The sequence below is a fragment of the Perca flavescens genome, chromosome 4, assembly GCF_004354835.1.
Source record: "Perca flavescens isolate YP-PL-M2 chromosome 4, PFLA_1.0, whole genome shotgun sequence".
Lineage (NCBI taxonomy): Eukaryota > Metazoa > Chordata > Actinopteri > Perciformes > Percidae > Perca > Perca flavescens.
Window position 1 is genome coordinate 7,386,654 of NC_041334.1, and position 23,600 is coordinate 7,410,253.

At 41.6% G+C, this 23,600-nt stretch overlaps 1 protein-coding gene and 1 pseudogene across 1 annotated transcript; both read right to left on the minus strand.

Moving 5' to 3' along the window:
* Positions 1-1,162: 1,162 nt before the first annotated feature.
* On the minus strand, positions 1,163-6,659 carry LOC114553534 (uncharacterized; annotated as a pseudogene).
* Positions 6,660-10,406: 3,747 nt separating this feature from the next.
* LOC114553535 (transcriptional repressor scratch 2-like) lies at positions 10,407-13,055 on the minus strand. Its single transcript, XM_028574743.1, has 3 exons — positions 12,899-13,055; positions 11,449-11,619; positions 10,407-11,218 (listed from the first exon to the last, which is right to left on the minus strand). Exons 1-3 carry the CDS (start codon positions 13,053-13,055, stop codon positions 10,407-10,409), a joined length of 1,140 nt encoding a protein of 379 aa, XP_028430544.1.
* Positions 13,056-23,600: the final 10,545 nt, after the last annotated feature.

Genomic DNA, 23,600 nt, shown 5'->3' on the forward strand with positions numbered 1-23,600 from the left:
TTGCGCACTTCCAGCTGGGAACACCACTGCGACCATAAACCTTTTTTTTTTTTAAATAAAGAAACGCCAAGTAAGAATGACTTAGTTATTCACTGTACCGTTTGAGAGAAACAGTGAACAGGTAAAAGAGCAAAGATACCAATATGTCCATGTAAGATGTCTGATGTTACATACACAGCTATAAAAAATGTAAAAACACTAGCTTTACTAACTGTGCACTTTCAAAAAGTAATATAGGTGGAAGCAATAAAAAACAACACTTTTATCAAATTCATTTTCTGAGGTCAAAGTCAGAAAAACACCCCCTGACCTCGGATTTCCGATCTCGGAACTCAGACAACCTCGCAGTACCCCGAGTTCAAAATCCAACATGGATGCCCCGTGCATCAACAGTTTTGAAAAAGCTGTAGTAACATACAGTTATTAGCACTTCTGGCTAATTTATGTGTCACTAAATCAGTCATATACACAGTCCTGTCCAACTTCTATCTGTGGCTACTCTGTATGCACAAAAACAATGTAATGCGTTGTTAACTACTGGTATTGCTAACAATGGCTAACTTGGCTAGAGCTAACCCCACAATGAAAATCTGACTTGTAAATGGAACGCATTCAACTCAGGTGTGACGTCATACCCACCTCCGGCTTCCGAGTTCCTTTAATGGAACGCACTATGAGACGGATCTGTAGCAATTCAATTGGAATTGCATTTCAAACCACCTCCAAATGTGGTTTAAATCGGATTTGGGCTGGCAGTCTCAACAAGGCCTATGACCAACCGCTTTCACGTTACACACATAATTTTATCCATTGCTGATAACAGACATATTGATTAGTGCAGCTTTAAGGATGTTTGTTACCCTTTTAATGAAACTCTTTCTCTCCTTCTTTAGCACCACTACAGTTTTACTATTTGCAACTAGCTGCAACACATGGAATAGAGTTGATCTTTTGGTTCACAAGGTATATTTTTATCTTTCCATCAGGCTGTGTGTGTGTGTGTGTGTGTGTGTGTGTGTGTGTGTGTGTGTGTGTACTGACATGAATATGTGTTTTGAACAGTGGCCATTTTGTCTAAAAATATCCATCTTCAGTCTGTGGTCTATTGAGACCCATACTTGCATTTCTCATGAGGGGTTGGTGGCTGGGGGCCACCGAGGGCTCAGGCCTGTCTGGTCTGGACTAGCAGCCCAGTTCTCATGACACCTGACCCAGAGCACATCCTGTGGTCAGGCTGCAGTGCAGTGCTATGAAGGGCCAGAATCTGCTCATAAGGAATCTCCTGGCAGAGTGGGAGGAGGGCAGCCTTTAGACTGGGTGCTGTTGACACACCTGCTGTGGATTTTCAGCTTTTGAATGTGGCTGTTTTGACGAACACAGTAATCCTCCTTTATGTGTAGTCCAGACTATTCCAGCACTGGGGAGGTCACATTTTGACTGTGTAGTGTTTGTATGGTTGCCCCCTCTGCTGGTCAGGGGAAGCAATGCAGACAGTCAACATAGTACCATAACATGCTAAGTTTACAGAGTTGTGAAGCACAAATAGCAGTGTACCATGCTACAAGTAGCTGCATCATTTTCTGTGATTAACAATATATCCAGAAAGCCAACAGAACAAACTTTATAGCATGTTATAGTGTTATTCACTGGTCTATTTCATGTGGTTTCTTAGTGACTGATGATCACCCAAATGCAAATACCTGATAAATGTGTGGTCATGTTATGTTTTGTAACTAGTTCATGAAATTAGCCTGAACACACTTTAAATAATTGATCATAATTTGGAAAAGGATGGCTGTACTATTAGGTCTAGAAATGCGAACGTTGGAGGATCCAGCCCCTGAGCTGGGACACACATTTTTTTCTTTTTAGAATAACAGGCCGATGTCTGTCCTAGTATGCACTGGGTGGAAGGAACACACATAACCGGGTCAGAGTTAATACAAATGGGTGGGTAAAACTCTGGGGGGGAAACACCTTAAAGAACTAATGCACATTGAAAAAGAGCCACCTTACTCACGGAAACAGTTTATATAACATTAAATATTGGATCTGTAATGATATGCTCGAATTCAAAATACAAGTTTTATATAAGTGCAATGCGCTGTCTGATTCATTGCAGCTCTGTTGTAGTGAACTAGGCTTTTGCTGTTCTCTCTGCATCTTAATACAAAATCATAATACAAAGTCACTCTTTCAAAATGACGACTTTGAATTAATTCAAACTAACATAATTCAACCCATATATATAGTGTAGGCTACTGCGTGAGTCTGAGATACAGTCACTGTCACATTGGTGGTCAGGGAAACTGTCTTACACCTCCCTTTATTTTTTCCCAGTGGTCTCATACAGCTAAACTGTGTGTCTTGGTAGGCAGTCAGACAAGGTTGTCCAGTTGATGTTGCTTTAGTCTCGCATTGCCAGACCTTCCCCCACAGCGCTGCGGAGGAGGGTCTGGCTAGTCCATATGAGGTTTCTGGATGAGAAAAAAACTCTGGTTTATCGGCATTTCTCTAAACCAATCACAATCATCTTGGGTGGCGCTGAGCACCGGACGCAATAACGCTGCCTCTGCAAAATAGCCTCGCGACGGAACTTGTTTTGGGGGAACATGTGTACGTTCAAAATTTGTTTTAGTCATGCAACATAAAACTCAGATTCGATAGATAGTCTAGCTAGCTGTCTGGATTTACCCTGCAGGGATCTGAGGAGCAGTTAACCATAGTCCTCATAAATCCACCATAGTTTAGAATGCCAACACAAAGAAAGCAGAAGGTGAGGGACATCTGGTGGATATTCTGGCAGCAACGGAGCAATCCCGTAAATGAATCATTGTCGATATAATCTAATGTAACGTTTCGCCTCACTTGGGTTGCAGAGCAGGTGAGTCCTCAGATTTGATGTTGTAGCGTAAGGCAGCTGCTTTGTATAAACATCACATATCTGGGTATCTTATTCCCTCCCTGGTTAAAAGACCTAGTTAATGTTTGGATCCATTGTGCACATATCTGTATAAATAGTAAAGTCAGCAGTATCTGTTCTATCCAAATGTAATGTTTCTTTCCAGATCCTGAGTGTTTTGTTGTTCTTTCAGTTTGGCTCACCCTATGCTTGGTGGCAGGTGGTAGGTGCCAATGAGGTGAGGCTGAGATAAAATGGCTTCAGGAGTAGGGGAGAGAAAGAAAGAACTTGGCAGCTTGCTGTGAGGTTGCCGTTTTAGGCTACATCCACACGTACCAAAACAATCTTTTTTTTCCCTGTCTTCCCTGGCATCGTTTCAAGAATGAATTCGTTGTGGGCATTAGGCCAGTTACACACTGGCTGCGTGGCGTGAGCGTGGCGTTTTTGTTGCGTGTCAGCTGCGTGGATTGTTCTGTCTTTACACACCAGAAACGTGTCTGATGCTGCTAGCTGCTAGCCTTGTATGTTTCCCATTGATAAAATGAAATACCATGTTAAACATAAATATATACTGATTTGATTACAGCAAAGACAATGTCGGCAGTATTGACGGCAAAATAGGCTACAGAATATTTCGTTCTGTATTGACAGGTGCAATATTACATTTCTTTTTTATTACATTTATATCTGCATTTATATCAAAACCAAGAGGCTTTCAAACATCAACATGTCATTTATTAATATGTATTGTGTCTAAATGACATATAAACATCTTTTCCTATTCTATTTTGCCTGGAAACGCTTCTGACATGCTTGCGTGTCGCATGAATCCATGCAGTGTGTAAGCTCTAACCTGGTAACATGGGAGCCGAAATATAAACGGACACGCCACGCAGCTGACACGCTCGCGCGATGCATCCAGCGTGTAACTGGCCTTAGGACAGATGCATGTTTATGCAGGTGTGTTGCTTCAGTACATAATTCACAACATAGTTTGGGCCTTAACTTGCCCAATAGTAATGTTCTGCTCTGCTTAATTCTAGGCCAAGCTGGACAGCCACAGAGGGGACCGACTAAAGAGGAAAGCTCAGGCTGACCCAGCAGAGGAGGATCTGAAAATCAAGAGGAGGATGTTGGAGTTGACTGAAAGGAGTCAGTAAGAAGCCACGCCAAGAACATGACGCAGATCAACACAAACATTGCAAATATAACCAGCACCATACAGGATGGCTTTTCCCTGATGAGGGAATTGCTGATCAAACCCCAGTTTGTATCCCCCCTACAGCAGCAGCGGACAATTCCATGGGTACCTGCCATCATATATTCATTCAACACAACACCCCACTACACCAGCCTTTCGGCACACAGCTACACCCAATCGGCTTGTATATCAACCTGGACAATACACACCTACACCAACACGCAGCTCAGAGAATGAAACGTTTTCATTCAGAAGAGCACTGCTGCAAGATCATGTGGAGTGACCTTTATGTTATATTTGCACATTTTAAAAACTTGGCTTTCTGAAAGATTTCTGAAAGTGATTGCAGTCATTTGTTTATTTTCACTAGACACACATCATTTACAACACTTTCAAAATGACAATCAGTAAACTATTCTGCCTAAATCAGGTTATGACCTACTGCTAGAAACGGTGAACAGTCGTTCAGAGGAGAGCATCAGGTAGGAACTGATGATATGTTTTATGGAAAGACTTAAAATATGTTTCTCACTGTATCTGGTACATTTCTCACTGTATCTGGTACATTGAAGGAGATTATTTGATACAAGTACTTACTACACTATATATATAATGTGGAGTCAATCATCTGAACAATCTGTCTTTTGTATTTTGTAGCGACAGTTAAGTGTGAACATCACCAGGGCCCTAACCCCTTCTAAGGTTTGAACATAGTGATGGTATCTCACTTTCCAGGTGATTATATGCATTCTGTTTGTTTAGGTGTCGTTAAGGAGCTTCTGAACATTTGGCTTAGAGGAGCTCTCAGATTATGTTTACCTGCTTCGATTGTTGACCAGATGTCTGACAGTTTAACAGGCTTGTGCAACTATATTCTGTTGGAATTTGCAAGAAAACCCAGAACATTGATTGACATTGACAGGTGGAAGGCAACGGAATTTAGGATGTTTTTGTTGTACATCGGACTCTGCCTTCATACTTGGACACAAATATCTACAAGAATTTTATGTTGCTGTTTTTTCAGCATTGCCATTTTAGTCAACCCAACCTTGTCCTCGATGCACTGGCACAGTATGCCGAAAGATTGCTCAATATGTTTGTGACGCATTTTGGCGAAATATATGGCAAGGAGACAATTGTGTACAATGTGCAAGATGTGCAAGATGTGAGACAGCATGGTTGTCTCGACAACGGCAAACTTTCCCATATGAGAACTACTTGCAGAAACTCAAGAAACTTGTCAGAAAACCCCGGAACCGATATTGTGGTCACGGTCAGATTATCCATAAATGTTCTCATGGGGTGCTGTCGTATGCCTGACTTGGTGAGTGGGCCTCTGCACTCCACCTCTGCTGACTTCACCTGCATATTAATCGCCAAGGCAAACAATATCACAGAAATAGTGCATCCAGTGATAATGCCCTTCTCAAGCCGATGAAATGCAGATGTTTCCGCTCCAGAGGTGACCCTCAAACTGAAAGAATTGTAATAGTCCAGTATGAGGTTCTTGATCTTGTGTGGAACATGGCGTTGGTAAATTGAGGTTTCCACCAGCCTATGTGGGATTGACCCGTAGGCATTAACGAGATCGAGCCAGAGGACTGACAGATCCCCTTTGCCTTCACGTGCCTCACGTAACAGCTTGGTGACAACTCTTGTATGTCTCGACGCATCCTGGTATCTTTGATCTTTGGGACTCCCCCTTTCTGCACAGAGGTGTCGATGTACGTGTTCCTCAGAAGGAACTCCATCAGGCGTCAGGCAAGAATACTAAAGAATATTTTGCTCTTGACACTGAACTGCTCGATGGTGCTTGAGCTCTCCTCCTTCGGAATCCAGACCCCCTCTGCGTGTCGCTACTGCTGTGCCACCTTCCCCCTCCTCCAGATGACCTTGATGAGTTTCCATAACCTATTCAAGAGTCTGGGGCACCTCTTATAGACGACGTGCAGCACTCCACTCATGCCTGGTTCTAGCAGCCTTGACAACTTCTTCAACTTCCTTTTAAGTTGGCTCCTTGGTGTTAAATGCCGAGGTGGGTTCCGGCGGAGTTATGAAAGTTTTGCATGGCCCAAGAGCTTTGTCTGTTGCACTGTCACTGTAGGTGGTGCTGAGGTACTTGTTAACCTCTTCTTCAGTGCACGCAAGATGGCCACTTCTTTTCTGCCCAAGGATCTCCTTCGTAAATCCAAATGGATTAGAAATTAAGGTGGCACGTTTCCTGGCTCTCTCCTTGCCCCTCCTCATATGCCATTCAGCTCGCCCGAGGGTTGTTAGTCTTTTCCTCAGAGTGTGGCGGAGTTCTGCCGGACTAAGTTGGCAGCAGGGCCACTTGACCCGGCGGTGTTCAGAATGTCTGACATGGGGTGGGGTGTGAGGGTTCTGGCCGCTGTGGGGTGACTCTGAGCCTGGCGCCTCCTGCGTCTCACCAGGTACTGGACCTGTGCATTGCACCACCTGCTTCCCCGTCAAGCATTTCATTTTGGCCTGGTGGATCTTCAGGCCATGCCAGTTCTTGCAGACTTTGACACATATGCAAGCTGCACTCGTTGTCATTTCTCCATTTGCATTGGTTGTTGCCTGTGTGTCCATCCTGTTGGGGTGCTCATTCTCCCCCCTCTCGTGCACCCCTGGGGGTATGGTTCATTAGGGTTTTTTGTAGATTGTTTATGGGTGCATCCTCACGGAAGGTGCAGTCTGGGTTGCTGGCCCTCGCTGCCCCAGTTACTGTCTTCCCAGTTGCCAGCTGAAACATGCTAAACTGAAATACTATCTTTTCTGACAATAATGCTATAACGCCAGTATTTTTTCCTTTTGAAATTTCCGTTCCGTGACGGAATGTCTGTTTGTGTTTTGGCCTGTGTGTTGGTATCAACTGCCCATTTTCACAGCCAGGCTGGGTTGCCAGATGGTCTGTAAAAACACAAACCTAGGGCATTACAGCTGTAGTACAGCCATGGAAGCAGCAAACAAACTAACGGAATCAACGGAGATAGATCTAGCAACATTGTTGGTTGCTGCGCTCTCAACCTGGCAACTTCGTGAACTTTGAGTCTGGGGAGGAGGGGAAGACGACTCTCTCCAGTATTTTGAATTTGAACTGCAGTAACTAACGCTAGTTGTCAGTATTACATATTTCACCTTTAACCTCTTCAAACATTTACAACAACATACCCTGAAAGTTATAAGGAGGCTGAAAAAAACATGAAGCATATAAAAAGTTGACTTGCTTTTCCATGTAGGCTTAAGAAGATTAAAAATTCTTCACAAACATGTGTTTGCATTTCTGAAGAATGTCAGGTTGTTGTATTAATGAGGTCATTTTTTTATGAACATTGTTGTGAGCAAGCCTAAATAGTTGAATATCTAGTGGAAGTTGCTGTGGAAAAACTCATGGCCTACATTATAAATATTTGTTCAAATAATTATTTATTCATAGTATTTCTCTAAAATACTGTACTATTGTTTACACTTATTAGCACAGACATATTTATTCAATTTTACTCATAATTGCTTTTGTAATTTATTTGGTTTTAATTGCTGGTATGTGTCATGTACATATTATTATGGTCCCACTTTGTCAAAAAAATTAATTATAACTATCTCGTGGCCTCAAGATACTATCTCGTGGCCTCAAGATACTATCTTGTGGCATCAAGATAGTAAAGTGTCTGACACATGGACCTTTTGTTATTAAACTGGACCCTGTAGTGTAGTGCAATACTTCACATTCTGTGCAATATTCTCTGTTTTAATATTCAGTGTGCAATATAGTTTGCTGCAGTTCTGCTTCTGTTTATTTACTAGTACTGTTCATCACAATTCTGTTAATACAGTAATGTAAATCTTGTAGGCTGCATATTCATAGTCCTTTATAATTCTTCTTCATATTTTATAGCCTATATTTATACTTTTTACATGTACAGTACAGGCCAAAAGTTTGGACACACCTTCTCATTCAATGTGTTTCTTTATTTTCATGACTATTTACATTGTAGATTATCACTAAAGGCATCAAATCTATGAATGAACACATATGGAATTATGTACTTAACAAAAAAGTGTGAAATAACTTAAAACATGTCTTATATTTTATTTTTTTGGCCTGTACTGTATATATGTCACAAAGTGGAGCCAGGCAGCCAGAGTGTTCTTATGTTGTATATAGTGTGGTGTTTTGGGTGTTTTATTTTGTATATAGTGTGGTGTTTTGGTTTGCCTGGCACAGAACTGAAGACTCCTCCCAGCGCACCTGAGGCAGATCTCATCAGGAGAGACGCTGGAGGAACATGGAACACGCTCTAACACACCGGGCCTCAGGTACGCTGGGAGGAGTCATATATACATGTAAAAAGTATAAATATAGGCTATAAAATATGGAGAAGAATTATCTCGTGGCCACGAGATAGTTATAATTAATTTTTTTTGACAAAGTGGGACCAGGGTAGCCTCGTGAGACCGTCCTGATCTCGCGAGCTCCAGTTTTCCACTCGCAGATCAGTCTGGCATCTTGAGGCAGAGAAAATTTGGAGCCGTTAGCCAAATGGCCAATCAGCGTTGGTTTTGAGGTGGGTTAGGTGGTGATAGACAGATGGTTTATCCAATCAGCTAACCAGTATTTTCAGACAGCGGTAGCCGCTCGCTAATGCTTTTTTTCTCTTGGATCCTTCTTTTGGAATATGGTCCGTAAACCTGAAATGGTGCCTTTTATTCCTAAATTCTCGTTACACAAACGGCAAATATCCTTTACCGACATGTTTGCATGCTGAGCTAACGAGCTATGCTTTGCCTGCAGCAGCAGGGGCGGGCTTGTGGTTGTATTTTCCTACGCTTCGTGGATCTGATTGGTTGATTTGGCCCGTCTATCACCAACATAGGTGATAGACAGATGGTTCATCCAATCAGCTAACCAGTATTTCCGCCCCTTCCCAAAAGTTCTCCAACGGAAAGTTCCCAGATGGATATGCCGAGCAAATGCGAAGCAATCCATCTGGCGGAGTCAGGTTAGGACCAGGGGGGCTCCGTAGTCATGTAATTTGCCATTAATTGTAATTGATCTTTTTTGTAAAAGACCATTATTTATGAAAAATTACATACCCATTTAAGAAATTATCAGTATCTGTATAAATGAAATTGTAATAATTATTGTATTGTGTCGAATTGAAAAAGTTTGGGATCGCAAATCCCTTGTGGCGAGGAAGAGTAGGTCATCCATTCATCACAAATTTGGTTGTCTGATCCCTGGCTCCTCCTGTCCACATGACAAAGGGTCCTTGCAAATCCCGACATATCTCTCCTTCACTTGCAGCTCTGTGGCCATCAGTGTGTGTGAATAGGTGAATGTGAGGCAAATTGTAAAGTGCTTTGTCCATTATGATAGAATAGCACTATTAAGTGAATTCCATTTACCATTTCTTTATTTCTTTCATGTCTTCAACCATTTTTTATTAGCTTTTCTAATAGGCCAAAAGTGCATGAAATAGGTCAACAGAGAATTTTAAGAGCAGTCTCTTCTGGGCCGCAAGGTAAAGTACTTCAAATGGTCTGTTGCGCCTATAGACTGTAAATTGAAAAATATAATCATCCCAAAATATAAAATATTTCCCGTGAGAGTTTGGATTTTAAATAAATATAAAGTCATTGCTTGTGGAGACAATTTGGACAGAAAAAGAACTGCTAGAAGTAAGGCTGACTAGTTGAATATTTAAATGTAATGTGTTCAAATTTATGTTTGTATAAATAAATGTGTTTCATCTTTGCATGTATCCAAGCATGAGGGAGGGCGTTTTAGTAATTATTAATTTTCATCAGTTTTATTGTCATCACCAAATTGATCAGACAGAGAAATAGTGTCAGAATATATATTGGCTTTTGTTTTCAACAAATCCAATACATGGCTTCTAATAAATCCATGTTAAATTCACAAATACATCAACCAATAATAAATAAATAATCTTCAAAATGGGCAAATAAATAGTTAAATTAATAAATACACAAATACATTTTTTTAACAAATAACATATGTGTGAGGTAAAATGTGTCATATAAAATAATACTAAATTATTGCAATTCAATTGATAAAAAACAATATAAAAATTGTACATTTGTGATTAACACTGAGATTTTTATGAATTTCATACATGATTCCTGAATAATTTCAAGTGAGGTTATTGCTTATATCAAAAGGCAGGATTATGATGCATGCATGTGACAAGCCTGAGAAGTGGCAAGCTTCTTTTCACTTTGTTGTAGGAACTATTACAAAGTATATAAATAGAAATGAAAAAGATAAATATATCCCAATCAGTCCTCAGAGCTGCTGTCGTCCTCTGGTTGGTGCCCTTTGAAGCAGGCCGACTCGTAGTGCTTGTTCAGGTATGACTTGAGTGCAAAGCTTTTGTGGCAGCGTTTGCAGGAGTAGTGCTTGAAGGCCGAGTGCGTCTGCATGTGGGCGCGCAGGTTGGAGCGATCGGCGAAGGCTTTGCCACAGTGGGCACAGGCGAACGGTTTCTCCCCAGTGTGGGACCTCATGTGGCCCTGTAGGAGCCAGGGTCGACTGAAGGCTTTGCCGCATACCGTGCACTCGTGCTTCAGGTCATGGGTCAGCATGTGCATGGCCAGTGCTGGCATGGACACGTACACCTTGTGGCAGGTGGGACACTTCCTTGCCTGTTGGCTGTCCAGACTGCGGTGCGTCTGTTTGTGTCTGCTCAGATTGGAAGACGTGGCGTAAGACTTGCCACATTCGCCGCACATGTGGCGCCCTTTGGATTTCCCTTTGGTGGGGCTGCAGTCTGCCGAGCCGATACCCTCACTGCTGTCCGATTGGCTGCCTCCCTTGCGCGGACACCTCTGGTTCAGCCTACGGCGGGAGCGGCCATCAGAGATGAGGAAGGTGTTGATGTCGCACGCCTCCAACTCAGGGCTGCTACTGTCTGACTCAACTGTGCCACTAGAAACGGGACTGTCCGGATGCTCCATGTCATGGTCGGAGAACTCTTCCCCGCCACTGTCACCTGGGGAGTACAGGGGCATTGAGGAGAGTCCGTCCTGCTCATGACCTGGCTCCTTTGTGCTCTGCAACACTGAGGGGATAATGTAATCGTGGATGTAGCCTGGGAAAGGAAAAAGACAATTAATAATAGGATAAAAAAAAAATGTTTTATTGGAATACATGGAACACCTTCATAATCTCAATAACCTCTGATGAAAAGTGCCCTCTTACCCAAACCTCTAATCAATAGGAAACCTATACAGGAAGCTATTTGTAAGTGCAAGGTTCAGCAAGCTTTGGGAATGAAATATTAATGAGTGGTGCACAGTTCTGCCCCAATCAATAGCCTACCTTTACTGGCTCCAACAAGTGCTATCATTGGGGGCGGGGGGTGAAAGTCACATTGTGGCTGAATACGAGTTATACACAATGTGCTGACATTGACAAAACAGTCAGTAGAGCAATAGTTTGGCTCCTGATCGATCCACCTGTCGCTGCCTCGCAACAGCAGCACATTTAAATCTGTGAGAGGAGCGGGGGTGATCAAAACAGAGCGTCTCAGCAGGGAAATCCCCTCAATCACTAAATCATTTTAATCAGATCATTCCCCATCTGTGGTGTTTTGAGAGTGTTCATGAGTATGGTAGGGGGGAGATTGAGTGACAGGTGGGGGCTGCAATTTGGTAAAGAGGGAAGGGAGGGCTTTGGGGCACGGGGGTCTGATCTTGACAGCAGTCAATGGTATATTGAGCCTACTTCCCCAACACACACACACACACACACACACACACACACACACACACACACACACACACACACACCCACACACTGGAACACAAAGGGAAGCAGACAGCTGGCATCCTAAATCTGGGGGACAAATGATTCAACTTGAATACAAGATCTGTGAGGCTGGTGAAGGGGGGAGTGTGGGGGGGGGCTGAATCCACTCAAAGCACACATTTCTTTGGATGTTTCTCAAAGGCAAACACATACACACACACACCATATTGTTTGTATTGCAGGGTTGTTCTCACATCCAGTCTCTGTAGAAATCCCTTGGATGAAAATCTACTGTCTGCCAATGTACTGCTCATGTTGCACTTTATTGAATTACCTGCAGCACTCTCTATTTTCCAGTCAATACCCATCTTCTAAAAACCCTGTTCCATCACCTCTCCCTGCTCCACATATGGATTGTGTTGCTGCAATCCTACTCCCTGTGGCTATCTAACATCCTGCAGGATCAGATGGAGAGAGATGGAGAGATGAACGAGGGGGGGTGGATGATGAGAGGAGAGACTCAAGGGCAACTGCACCATCTAAGGACAACACAGTCCCATGTGGCTATCTGCTTTCTCCCCAGTATTTTTTCCTTCTTTCTAGTTGGACCTGACAAAGGCTTGCATCAAATTGTGTGCCTAATGCGCATGTATGCGTATATCTCATCATTCATGTAGTATTAAAGCCAAAGGCTGCTGTGTGATCTGGTTTGAGTATTAAGCAGATTGAGCCAGCGTGACCTGAATACTATTTAGCATCCGCAGAGTTGGAAAACAAAAGTCCTGAGGCATACGGAAGGGGGGCGAGTGATGCCTGTGGGTTGTTTTGGGATTTTCAAGAGCGATTAGGTAGCAAAGACAACAACATAAACCCCGTCCATGAATCTCTGTCTGCTATTTGAGATATGTTTTCTCCATTTTTGTGCGACAGACCATATGGATCATCTCCAAATAAAGAAATTAATAGCTACTGCAGCAGAAATACACAAAAAGTTGAAAACACAACTCAGAGAGAAACTTACCATTTTCACTCAAACGCACCGCCAAGTTGGTCGCCGACTCTGTGATGGCATGTGTCACAGTGTAAGAGTCCTCCCAGTGCTGCTGCTGCTGATGGTAGTAGTTAGAAGATGAGAAATCGTGAACCTTCGGCTGCTTCACCAAAAAGGAACGTGGCATCTTCTTTCCGTGATTAAAAAAAAACTGATGCTAGAGCCTCATAGAAAAATGTGAACAGGCTGGTGATAAAAAAAAAAGAAAAAAGCAGAAATATACTGAGTTTCCAGGCGGCCTTCTTGAACAGGCCAAACAGCAAGTGAATTGAAGAAAAAAAAAGGTTTAAAGCCAGAGGGAAAGAGAAAGAGAATGTAGTGAAAGCAGCAGAGACAGAAATCAGAGGACAGGGAGGATGGAAAGGAAGACAGAAACAGAGGCAGAGAGAGAGAGAGAGAGAGAGAGAGAGAGAGAGAGAGAGAGACGGCTGGACTAGCTGAGCTCAGCACTACTGCAGCCTTTTATATGTGGGGCACAAGCCCCAAAGATCAGGTGGTGCTTTGGAAGAGGGAGCTGCTTAGCATTAATCCATCAAACATCCCCAGGGACACACATCAAATTACCACGAGCCGTCTGTGCTTCTCCCCGCTCGCACACACACACATGTACGTACACACAGAGCAGTCAACTAACCCTCCTCCTCCCACATTCTCCTCCTCCTCCTTTCACCCCTTCATCTCCCCTCTCCCAGGGAAGGAGAGCAGACAATAGTGGTGCAGAAGCACGTGGGTGACACTACACACAACATCTTGTCCTCCATTGTCTTTCAATGAAGTAGCTAACACAATTTATGCTGCCCCAAACACACACACCCTTACTCCCTACTAACAGCACCACCACCTCTGATATTTCTTCATCATCACCCATCATCATCATCATCATCATCATCATCATCATCATCATCATCATCATCATCATCATCCAAATAATCTGCTTATTATAGAAACATGAACCTGCAGAAACAGTGTCTTAGTGTGTAAATTAGATTATGGATTGGGTTGTGTGCATTTTCATCACATTTAGGTCATAGTCACCATAATTTAAAGGTAAAGGTACTTTATTTGTCACATACACGTACATGTAGCGAAATTCATTCTCTGCATTTAACCCATCCCTCAAGGGAGCAGTGGGCAGCCAATGACAGCACCCGGGGACCAACTCCAGATCTGAGCCAGTGCCTTGATCAAGGGCACTGCCTGGAGAACCTAGTAGATGTTTTTCATTGTGGTGGAAACTGGAGTACCCAGAGGAAACCCATGCAAACATGGGGAGAACATGCAAACTCCCACAGAAAGGCCCCGGATTTGAACACAGAACCTTCTTGCTGTGAGGCCACAGTGCTAACTATTGGGCCATACAATTTACATACAAGTATCTGCATTTAGGTCCCTTAACGTGTTGCTTATTTTATGGAATCTCAGTACTTTTAATAATAACTGTGTCTGTACTATCAGAAAATGGCAAGTACTAAATAATATTTAATAAAATAAAATAAATATAATGAAATTATATTTGTGAATGTATGTACTGACCTCGTAACAGTTAACCCTACCATGTCCATGTCCCATTTATTCATTTAATTTATCGTTTTTTATTGTAATTTATCAAGTTGGCATAATCATATAAATATACAAATAATACATGCAAACAGAAAGGGAGACATGCCCTTGCCCACTCTGCCTCCCACCCCCCCCTCCCCATCCTTATTGCCATTTCACAAATATTACAGATAATATTGTTTATTTGCAATCTTAGGAGTTTATCTATTCACATGTGCACAAAGCCCTTCCACATTTCAAAATATATACACATACACACGTAGATACGAAAACAATATTTATATTTGATTTTCAAATGCGAGACTCTCCACACATACCCCCATTCAAAAAAAAATTTCAACATTTAATTATAAAAAAGAGTTTGTTCAACAAAAAAAAAAAAAAAGCCTCCTGTGTAATACCATATACTGCGCATGACACAGGACTTGTGTTACAGATATGTAAGACATACCCAAAACATTCAAATGAAGATACGTTAGGGGGATATGTAATTCAAATAAAACTTGTATTCAGTTAGCTCCACATTTCTGTGACATCAGCCTGCAGGTTTAACATGTCTATTTGTCACTCCCACAGTCCCTGGCAGTTTTATGTCTCTCGGAAGAGCCCTCAGCCCTCCCTATAACGATATAACCCTCATCTGGATAAAAAGGCCCCCACAGTGACTTCTGGTCTGGTGTGTCTATGACAGGCTGACCCCTGGGTGCCTGCCAGGTCACTAGGTCAAATTCTGGTTGGCCAGAGAGACGGCAGCAGCCTAAACGCAACCTGGACAGCTCACCCACAGATGGCTCTGCAAGGTACACTTCAGTATGACTGGATCATAAAAATGTAATATATTCTCACAGACAGAAGGGGGGGATTTTCATTTAGTACCTCATACAGTAAGATAATTGATCCCTAGCCTGGTCTACTGTAAAACTAACTCACAGGTGCTGACCAAAATGGTATTATGTTTTTAAATCTTCGTCTTAATGAATGAAACAGGCAATATTAGTTATTTTTCTTATTGTCAACAAAAAGTATTGTGTGTGTCACAGTCTGATTTTGCTTCTTCCTCCGTGCCGTAAAAACTCATCAGTGAGCCACACTGTTGCACTGGCTGGCATGTTCCTTCATCACCACGAACACACCCTGTAGTTTATTTTGACTCAATCCCACACACACCATCCTACTGCCACAAATACTCGCTAGGGCACCAAATGTGTGTTATGATAACTGTATACTAATTGCTAGTCGCAGAATGCAGTTACATTGCTATTTTATTCCCTGGAAAAAAGAGCGGGGACGTTGGGGATGGATGTTTTTTTGTGTGTGATGATGTCATTATTTTATTTTTGTGCACCTTTGTTATTTTTTTTTATACAAATGAGTTTGGCTAACCGGAGTTCTTTTAAAAACCATGTAACAGACTTGGTAGAGTAGCCAAAAAGTATTGAGATTTTGAGATTTGTAATAATATATAACAATCTGAATAATACAAAATAACTCCAGCCTCGCCTTTTAAAAGCAACTTTACTTAGAATTGTGTCATTTTGTGCACCATGAGGTCTTAGAAATTGTATTTTCATAAAACAAACAAACAAACAAAACAAACAAACAAACAAAACAAAAATCTGCTAGAGGGGGAAAATATCTCTTTCCAGTGTTTTCTACACACGTGCTTTAATCCTACATACTGTACAAGGTTGAATTTGTGCCTTGATGTCATCGATGAGCAAATTGAGCAGAGCAGAGAGATTTCCCAGTATAATATCAAACAAAGCACAAACTGGAAATGGACATGGAAAACACAAAACTGACTCCATCATTTTATATATTTATTTTAAGAATGATCCCCTTAAAGTCGCAAAGGGGAGATACACAGCCAGAAATGGAGGGTTTTTGCTAGAGAAATCTGGTCATTGCTGTCCTTGTGTATGTGATACTGACTGCTGAGTCTGATTAAATACATGTTAAGCAGTGTTGCAGAGAATGCAGATTATCTGAGCCTGTTGAGCTGTGATAAGTGAGATAATTTGTGTTAATCACATCCAGCCATTAGAGAGCCATCTGAAAAACAAACGCAGGTCCTTTTCACTGAGGCATCTTTTCAGCACCTCCACAAAAATCTCCCACTCTGCCATCTGACAATAAGGCAGCTGCACGCCAGTGAATGAGAGTGATTGTCTCTTTTCTTTTAATCAGTAGTTAGTGAGTGAGAAAAGGAGAATTCCCCCTCTTCACTCTGCATGTTTTTTCAAGGGTTGATTGTGGTTAGCTGCGGAGAGTGACTTGTGATTTATGGTCCAACATATTTCATACTTTTTTTTTTTTTTTTTTTTTTTTTTTACCAACCAGCTTTGTGCAAATGGTGTTAGAAATGCTCCACTGAGATTTGTATGGTACACTTCTCTGCAGAACCAAATAACAAAACACCTCAAGTCAATTTGGAAGTGACTGGTTAAAGTCTCGCACAATCTGCCACGTCCGCACCATGTCACCTTGAGTAGGGAGGTGGGATGAGAGGTCAGTGGGGAAGCTGAGGAAAAAACTGCCAGTCGTCAGGTGAGGTGACTGACTGGGATAGAGTGTGGAGGCTGAGGAGGCCAACAGGGATGCCAAAAAAGGGGGGAGGAGGCATTGTACAACTGCATTTTAATCTAGTCAGACCTCAATCCTGATAAAAGGAATCTGTCCATTTCTCTCCTTTCCATTCTGGGGGTCATCAATCACACAAGTCACTGGCCTCTTCTCCGGTGGAAGTCAGAGTCTCGGGGGAGCATCCGGGCCAGAGCTGCAGATGCTGTCCAAAATGGAAAAACCACAGTGATGAAGGCAAAATATGGTGAATAAAGATGATGGTGACATGCCTGATGGCAGATGAAGCTATGAGATAGATAGTGAAACAACAGGTGCATTATTATTTACTACACATTTTCTAAATTATAAAAACTAATAATAGTTTAACATTTTAGGAAATACTCTGTTTGCTTATGAGAGTGAGATGAGCAGATTAATACCACTCTCATGTCTGTACGTTAAAGATACAATCTCAAAGATTTCCTTTTCATTCTCTAAGGTGATAAACCGTAATTGTGATTTTGGATCTCACTTTCACTTGTTTTTAATGTTTCACTGTCTGTAGTCATCACTCTTTATATATATATATATATATATATATATATATATAAGGGCTGTCAAAATTAACGCGTTCATTTTTGCGTTAATTTTTTAATATTTAACTCGTTAAAAAAAAAAATTTACGAAATTAACGCAGCTGTGTTTGATTACTTCATGTGGCGGCTGAGAAACGTAATACGTCTCTATAACAACAGGCGGCGCTACTCTGTACTGTTGCCCAAGTAATGAAAACCGGCAGCTGATTGGACGAACGCGTCACATGGGTTTGTTTTCTCCGGATATTGAGAGCCAGACTGTCATGGCGGCCGTTCAGAATACGATCTCATATTGTACTAAGAACCTTTCCTTGTTTGTTTTTTTCTTCATATTTGCAAAGTTAAATGATTTAGCATTTAAATATCCATTATTATAAGCTTCAGTCTCAATTTAAAAAAGCGATTAATCGCGATTAATTACAGCAAGTTGTGCAATTAATTAGTTAATTTTTTTTAATCGATTGACAGCCCTAATATATATACACACACTTCCGGTCAAAAGTTTTAGAACACCCAGGTGAAATTCATGCAGTTCAATGTCTTATTGTACTCTGAAATGAAAGAATAGAACAAATGAACAATTTAAGTTAAAAAAGAAATTGGAATCAATTTATAAACCAAAATGTATTCTACATTTGTGACTCATCAAAGTAGCCCCCTTTGGCAGATATAACAGCTGAACACACTTGTGGCATTCTTTCTACAATAGAAATCAAATATTCTTCAGAAAGTTCCCAACTCTGTTGCAGAAGTTCCCATAAATGTGTAGCACTTGTAGGTTGCTTTGCTTTCACTTTTCTGCTCAGTTCATCCCAAACCAGCTCAATGGGGTTTACGTCTGGTGACTGTGCTGGCCACTCCATGTTTTTAAGCTTACCATCTTGTTCTTTTTTGCTAAGGTAGTTCTGGCATAGCTTGGACTTATGTTTTGAGTCATTATCTTGATGTAGGATGAACCCCTGACCAACTAGGTGCATACAGTACCCTCTGTATGCACCTAGCTGCATGGCACTGCAAAATGCTGTGGTAGCCGTTTTGGTTCAGGGTGCCTTTCACTCTGTACAAATCACCGACCCTGGAAAACAGCCCCAGACCATCACGCTTCCTCTTCCATGTTTGACAGTTGATGTCACACACTGAGGAACCATCCTTTCAACTATTCAACGGTGTACAAAAGGATGCGTGATGAACCGAAGATTTCACCTTTCACCTTCTTCCAGTCTTCAGTAGTCCACTGGCAGTGTTTCTTGGCCCAGGCAAGCCTCTTTTTCTTATTCTGACCTCTTAGCAATGGCTTTTCTAGCTGCAACTCGACCTATCAAACCTGCAGCTCAAAGTCTTTCTTTACAGTTGAAACTGAGACTTGCTTATTACGACCATTATTAAGCTGTGCTTGAAGCTGTTGTCCTGTGAGTCGCCTATCACGCAAGCTGTTGACTCTCAAAAACTTGTCTTCTGATTCTGTTGTGGCTTTGGGTCTACCAGACCTCCTACTGTCAGAGTTTCCCCCAGTTTCTAAGTGCCTTTTGATGGTGAAGAATACTGTACTCACTGACACCTTGACTTTCTTCGCAATTTTTCTGTAGGAAAGACCAACATTCTTAAGTGTTATGATGGTCTGTCTCTCTTCCATTGTTAATTGCTTTTTTCCTGCCATTTTTATGGCAACACACTACTTTCTGCAGTACAATACTGTTCAAATAATGCTCACGAGGGTATGGTACCACAGTGTGTTCCAACAATACTTTTATACAAACAGAGGTGTTTGTAAGTAATCCAGACAAGTTGGAACACCTGTGGGAATTGGTAGCACCAACTTTCAAAGCTTGATCAACCTCCATTGCTGCAGAACAGCTTTACGTTGTTTACCCATTTCTTGATCCCTGAAAAAGGCCTTTTTGTAGAATTCTGAAATGTACATTATTTTTCAGTTTTGGGTAACCTTACTTTTTTTTTTTACCTCAGGCAGTTAACCACTTACCTTTGTACCATTTCAAGCTATTCATTGGACTTGAACTGCTAAAATTTCAATAAAAAACAAAAGAAATTGGAGTGTTCTAAAACTTTTGACCGGTATATATATATAGTAAACATTAACTCGCAACACTAGCTGGGTGATAGAAAACTATCACTAACTGTGCACCATGTGTGATTTTTCCCGCCAATCGGCCATCCAGGTCATAATGCTGCAAATGCAAGGGCTTTCATCAGTGGGTCGTAGACTCAGTCACTATTATGTTACCTCATTCTGCAATAGATAGGGACTAAACGGACATTTATTTAAATGCAAATCTTTCAGAAGTGTGACAACTTAATCTGCCTTGTATAATTCTGATATAGTCAGTGACTTCATACATCTAATGTCTTTAACTACCAGACAAAATGGCTGAACTTAAATTTTAAACATGAACAGTAGCTATTCAACTCCAATGTAGGAGCTGAAAATATGAGCTGTCAGTTACCTGTAATAATACCAAAAACAGTTTGGGGACAATGACTGCTTTCATGTTAACAAAACCAACATCAAAGGTACTACATTTATGAAATATAATGGCAGCAGATTCTAAGCTCACTGAGCTGTGAGAAAAACATCATCAAACAACTAGTCTTGCATTGCCAGACATTCACAGCTCTGCAGAGGAGGGTCTGGCTAGTCCACACAGCAGCTCTGGTTTATTGGCATTTCCAATCACAATCGTCATGGACGGTGCTAGGTGCCAGATGGAGCCATGATGCAAGGTGGCAAGGTTGTTTTAGTCGTGCGTGAGAAAACTCAGATTGCACAGATAGTCTAGCTAGCTGTCTGGATTCATCCTGCAGAGATCTGAGGAGTTAACCATAGTCCTCATAAATCCACCGGAGTTTAGAACGCCAACACAAAGAAAGCAGAAGGTAACGGACATCTGACCGAAAAGAACGGCATCCGGCAGAATTCATAACAATCCCAGAAGTGGAACGCTGTGGATATAGACTATCAAACAACAAACTGGAGATGGAATGTCAACAGCTGTATTTTTATTTTTTTATATTTATGTATTTTATGTTCCAACACCAAAGTAAATTAATCTAATTGGCAGTTTAATAGATCAATGTTTCCCTTTCGTTTTAAAATAATGGCAAATATCTATTCCAGTGTTTCCCCTATTCACTCTCAGCAGAGCACCGCTGTGACTCCATGCACACGGCAACTGTCTGTGGTTAGTTTACGTCTGTAATAACAGTACAGTATTTCTGTATTCTGCTGCAGCCTGTAAACAATGATCACCAGCACACCTTAGTGAAATAAGGGAGTATAATGCCTTACAGTCCAAGTCCATGCCCTGCTGTCCTTGGCCCCTGTATTGACAGAGCCTGCCTGTTTTTCCCCGGACACTCGCCTTGGACTTCACCCTGCCAATAATGCTGCATATTTCTGGACTGGGGCCGACATGGCTCCTCCATTTCTGTTCAATACACAATCAACTGATGGTGTCAGTGGGGGTGACATTGTCTCTACAAGTGTCATTCGCCGGCCTTGAGAGCACTTACACTAAATGGCTCTTTGCCAAATAGCCCTTCAGCGCTGGCCAGTTCAATTGCACTGTCAAAGGAAGAATTACCTGCCGTGGGTCCCCAAATGGGAGCTCTCGCCTGATAAAGGACACCAGGAATCATTTAAGCTAATGTCTCCGCATTAAAGGAGCTCATTTCGCTATAAGTGACAAATAGAGGCTAAATTGCCACATCTGCATGAACAAGGGACCAAGTAAGCGCTGTCGTTTTGTCTTAATTGAGAGGCACGTGGCAAACGTGTGTGAGCATTAAGGTTGGGGTGGGGGGTAGAAAAAGAACTTTCAGTGGGTTCCAGCCGTAACGCTACAGCAACAGACTGCCTGCTTCTTGTTGGACAAGGTGGGAAGGGAGTGTTGGGGTGGTAGGGGCCTCTCACCCCCTCACACACCCTTTGTCTCCTGGCCATCTGCTGGGGTTTCATAATGTGTGTGTGTGTGTGTGTGTGTGTGTGTGTGTGTGTGTGTGTGTGTGTGTGTGTGTGCGTGTGCGTGTGTGTGTGTGAAAGGAAGGTGGAGGGTTTTTGCACTGAGTAAGGGTAGGGGGCGGGTATACATTCCGTCACCTTACAACCATCCACACTGCAGAGCCATGCCGGGCCAGGCCATTGGAGGCTGCAGGCTCTGTCACACTGGGAGAGAAATTTACAGCCCCAGTGACCCCACTCAGAAGACTCTCCATTTCCCAAACACTCACTCTGGTTTATTGCTCATTTTGCTAAGAGGTGGAAGGCTGTGGAAGGTTACACTAATAAGCAAATTTAAAATTAACAGATGTACAGATTTTTAAGAACAAAACAAATTCCTGCGAAATGTGCTTTTAGTATTTTCTCCAGCAGATTCTCAGAACTTGCGAATGTGATAATGCACCTGCTAATCATTTTGGGCTGGCAAGCTAAAAATGTGATTTATATATTTTTACGTAAATGATCTTGTCAAATGCATTTTGGAGAAAACACAATTACTGGTTCGTAGAGTTTAGATTCTCTGCCCGAGCCCGAACTCGAACTTGACCGATCCCAACCCACGGGCCGGGTCGGGCCGATATTTCCCATCACTATCCTTGGGCCGGGCCAGGCCCTTGATCAAGCATTTGTGTTTTTTTAATCATTAATTAATTAGCCTAATTGGGTGGGGAGAAAGCTATGCCGTAATCATGTGAGCGCATCACACCGGGCCTGCTGTGCTGTATTGTGTAGCTTAAGTGCAACATGGAGCTTGAAAAATAAAAACAGGACAATTAACTTTGAGCAAGTTTTGAGGAAAGTCAGAGGTATGGAACCAGTTATCAGACTACTAAACTCAACTAAACACCACTAAACTGAGCTTTACTATGCAAATGTGCAAAACATCACATGGTTGTATGGACAAATATTCTGCTGGAAATTATTTATTCTGTTTTTTATATATATTCATAGAGCTCTATTTATTACCCTGTTTTTAATGTTTTGTTTTTTTAAAGACTATTTTTTGGGGCATTTTTAGGCCTTTATTTTTCAAAGGACAGATGAAGACATGAAAGGGGAGAGAGAGCGGGATTGACCTGCAGCAGAGGGCCTCAGGTTGGAGTTGAACCCGCGGCTGCTGCGTTGAGGAGTAAACCTCTACATTTGTGCGCCTGCTCTCCCAACTGAGCCATCCCGGCCACTATCTTTGTTTTTAAAAGAAGCCACGCTTTACATTTCTGTGTTTTGCTGAATGAAAATAAAAGTAATTTTGAATCCTAACTTTTACTATTATTGTTTCTGTTACTGTTTTGTTTGGTTGTATGGTGCTTGATTGCTACTTGCTTTGAAAGGCACCTGTAAAAAAACATGCATTATTCTAAAATATTATTATTAGTTTCCATTTGTGTATGTTGTTGGAAAACAAATGACATGTTGACAGTGAATGTTTTGCAGATTTTTTCAATATCAATATTTTTGCAACTATGCAGTGAGTTTCACTAAAACCACGTTCACACATGTAAATATTTGTTCAATCTAAGGGTCAATCTAAAGCTGAATTTCTGCATGTTGTCACTCTCTATGTCCATGAGACATAATTAATACATGTTTAAACTTCCACAAATTAATCAGGTCATCCAAAGCTTGGGATTCCAAGATGTATTGAGAAAGCTCTAGCAAAATGAAAGTTGCATTTTTTGATCATTTCATATTTGATGAAGTGGTGACATTATACTGTACATCAAAGTATTTTGGGGGGCTATAGATTTTATGATATCAAGTAAATTTGCAGAAACTTACATTAACATTGTTAAAATCTGTCTTTTAATCAGGCTATCAGATATGCCACAGTAATCACATATTATGGAAAATAAATGCACATTAAACTAAAGACTAAAGTCTATTTAAAGACTATGTATTTATTTCAACAGCTAGTCATAGATTGTATTGTTACATTACT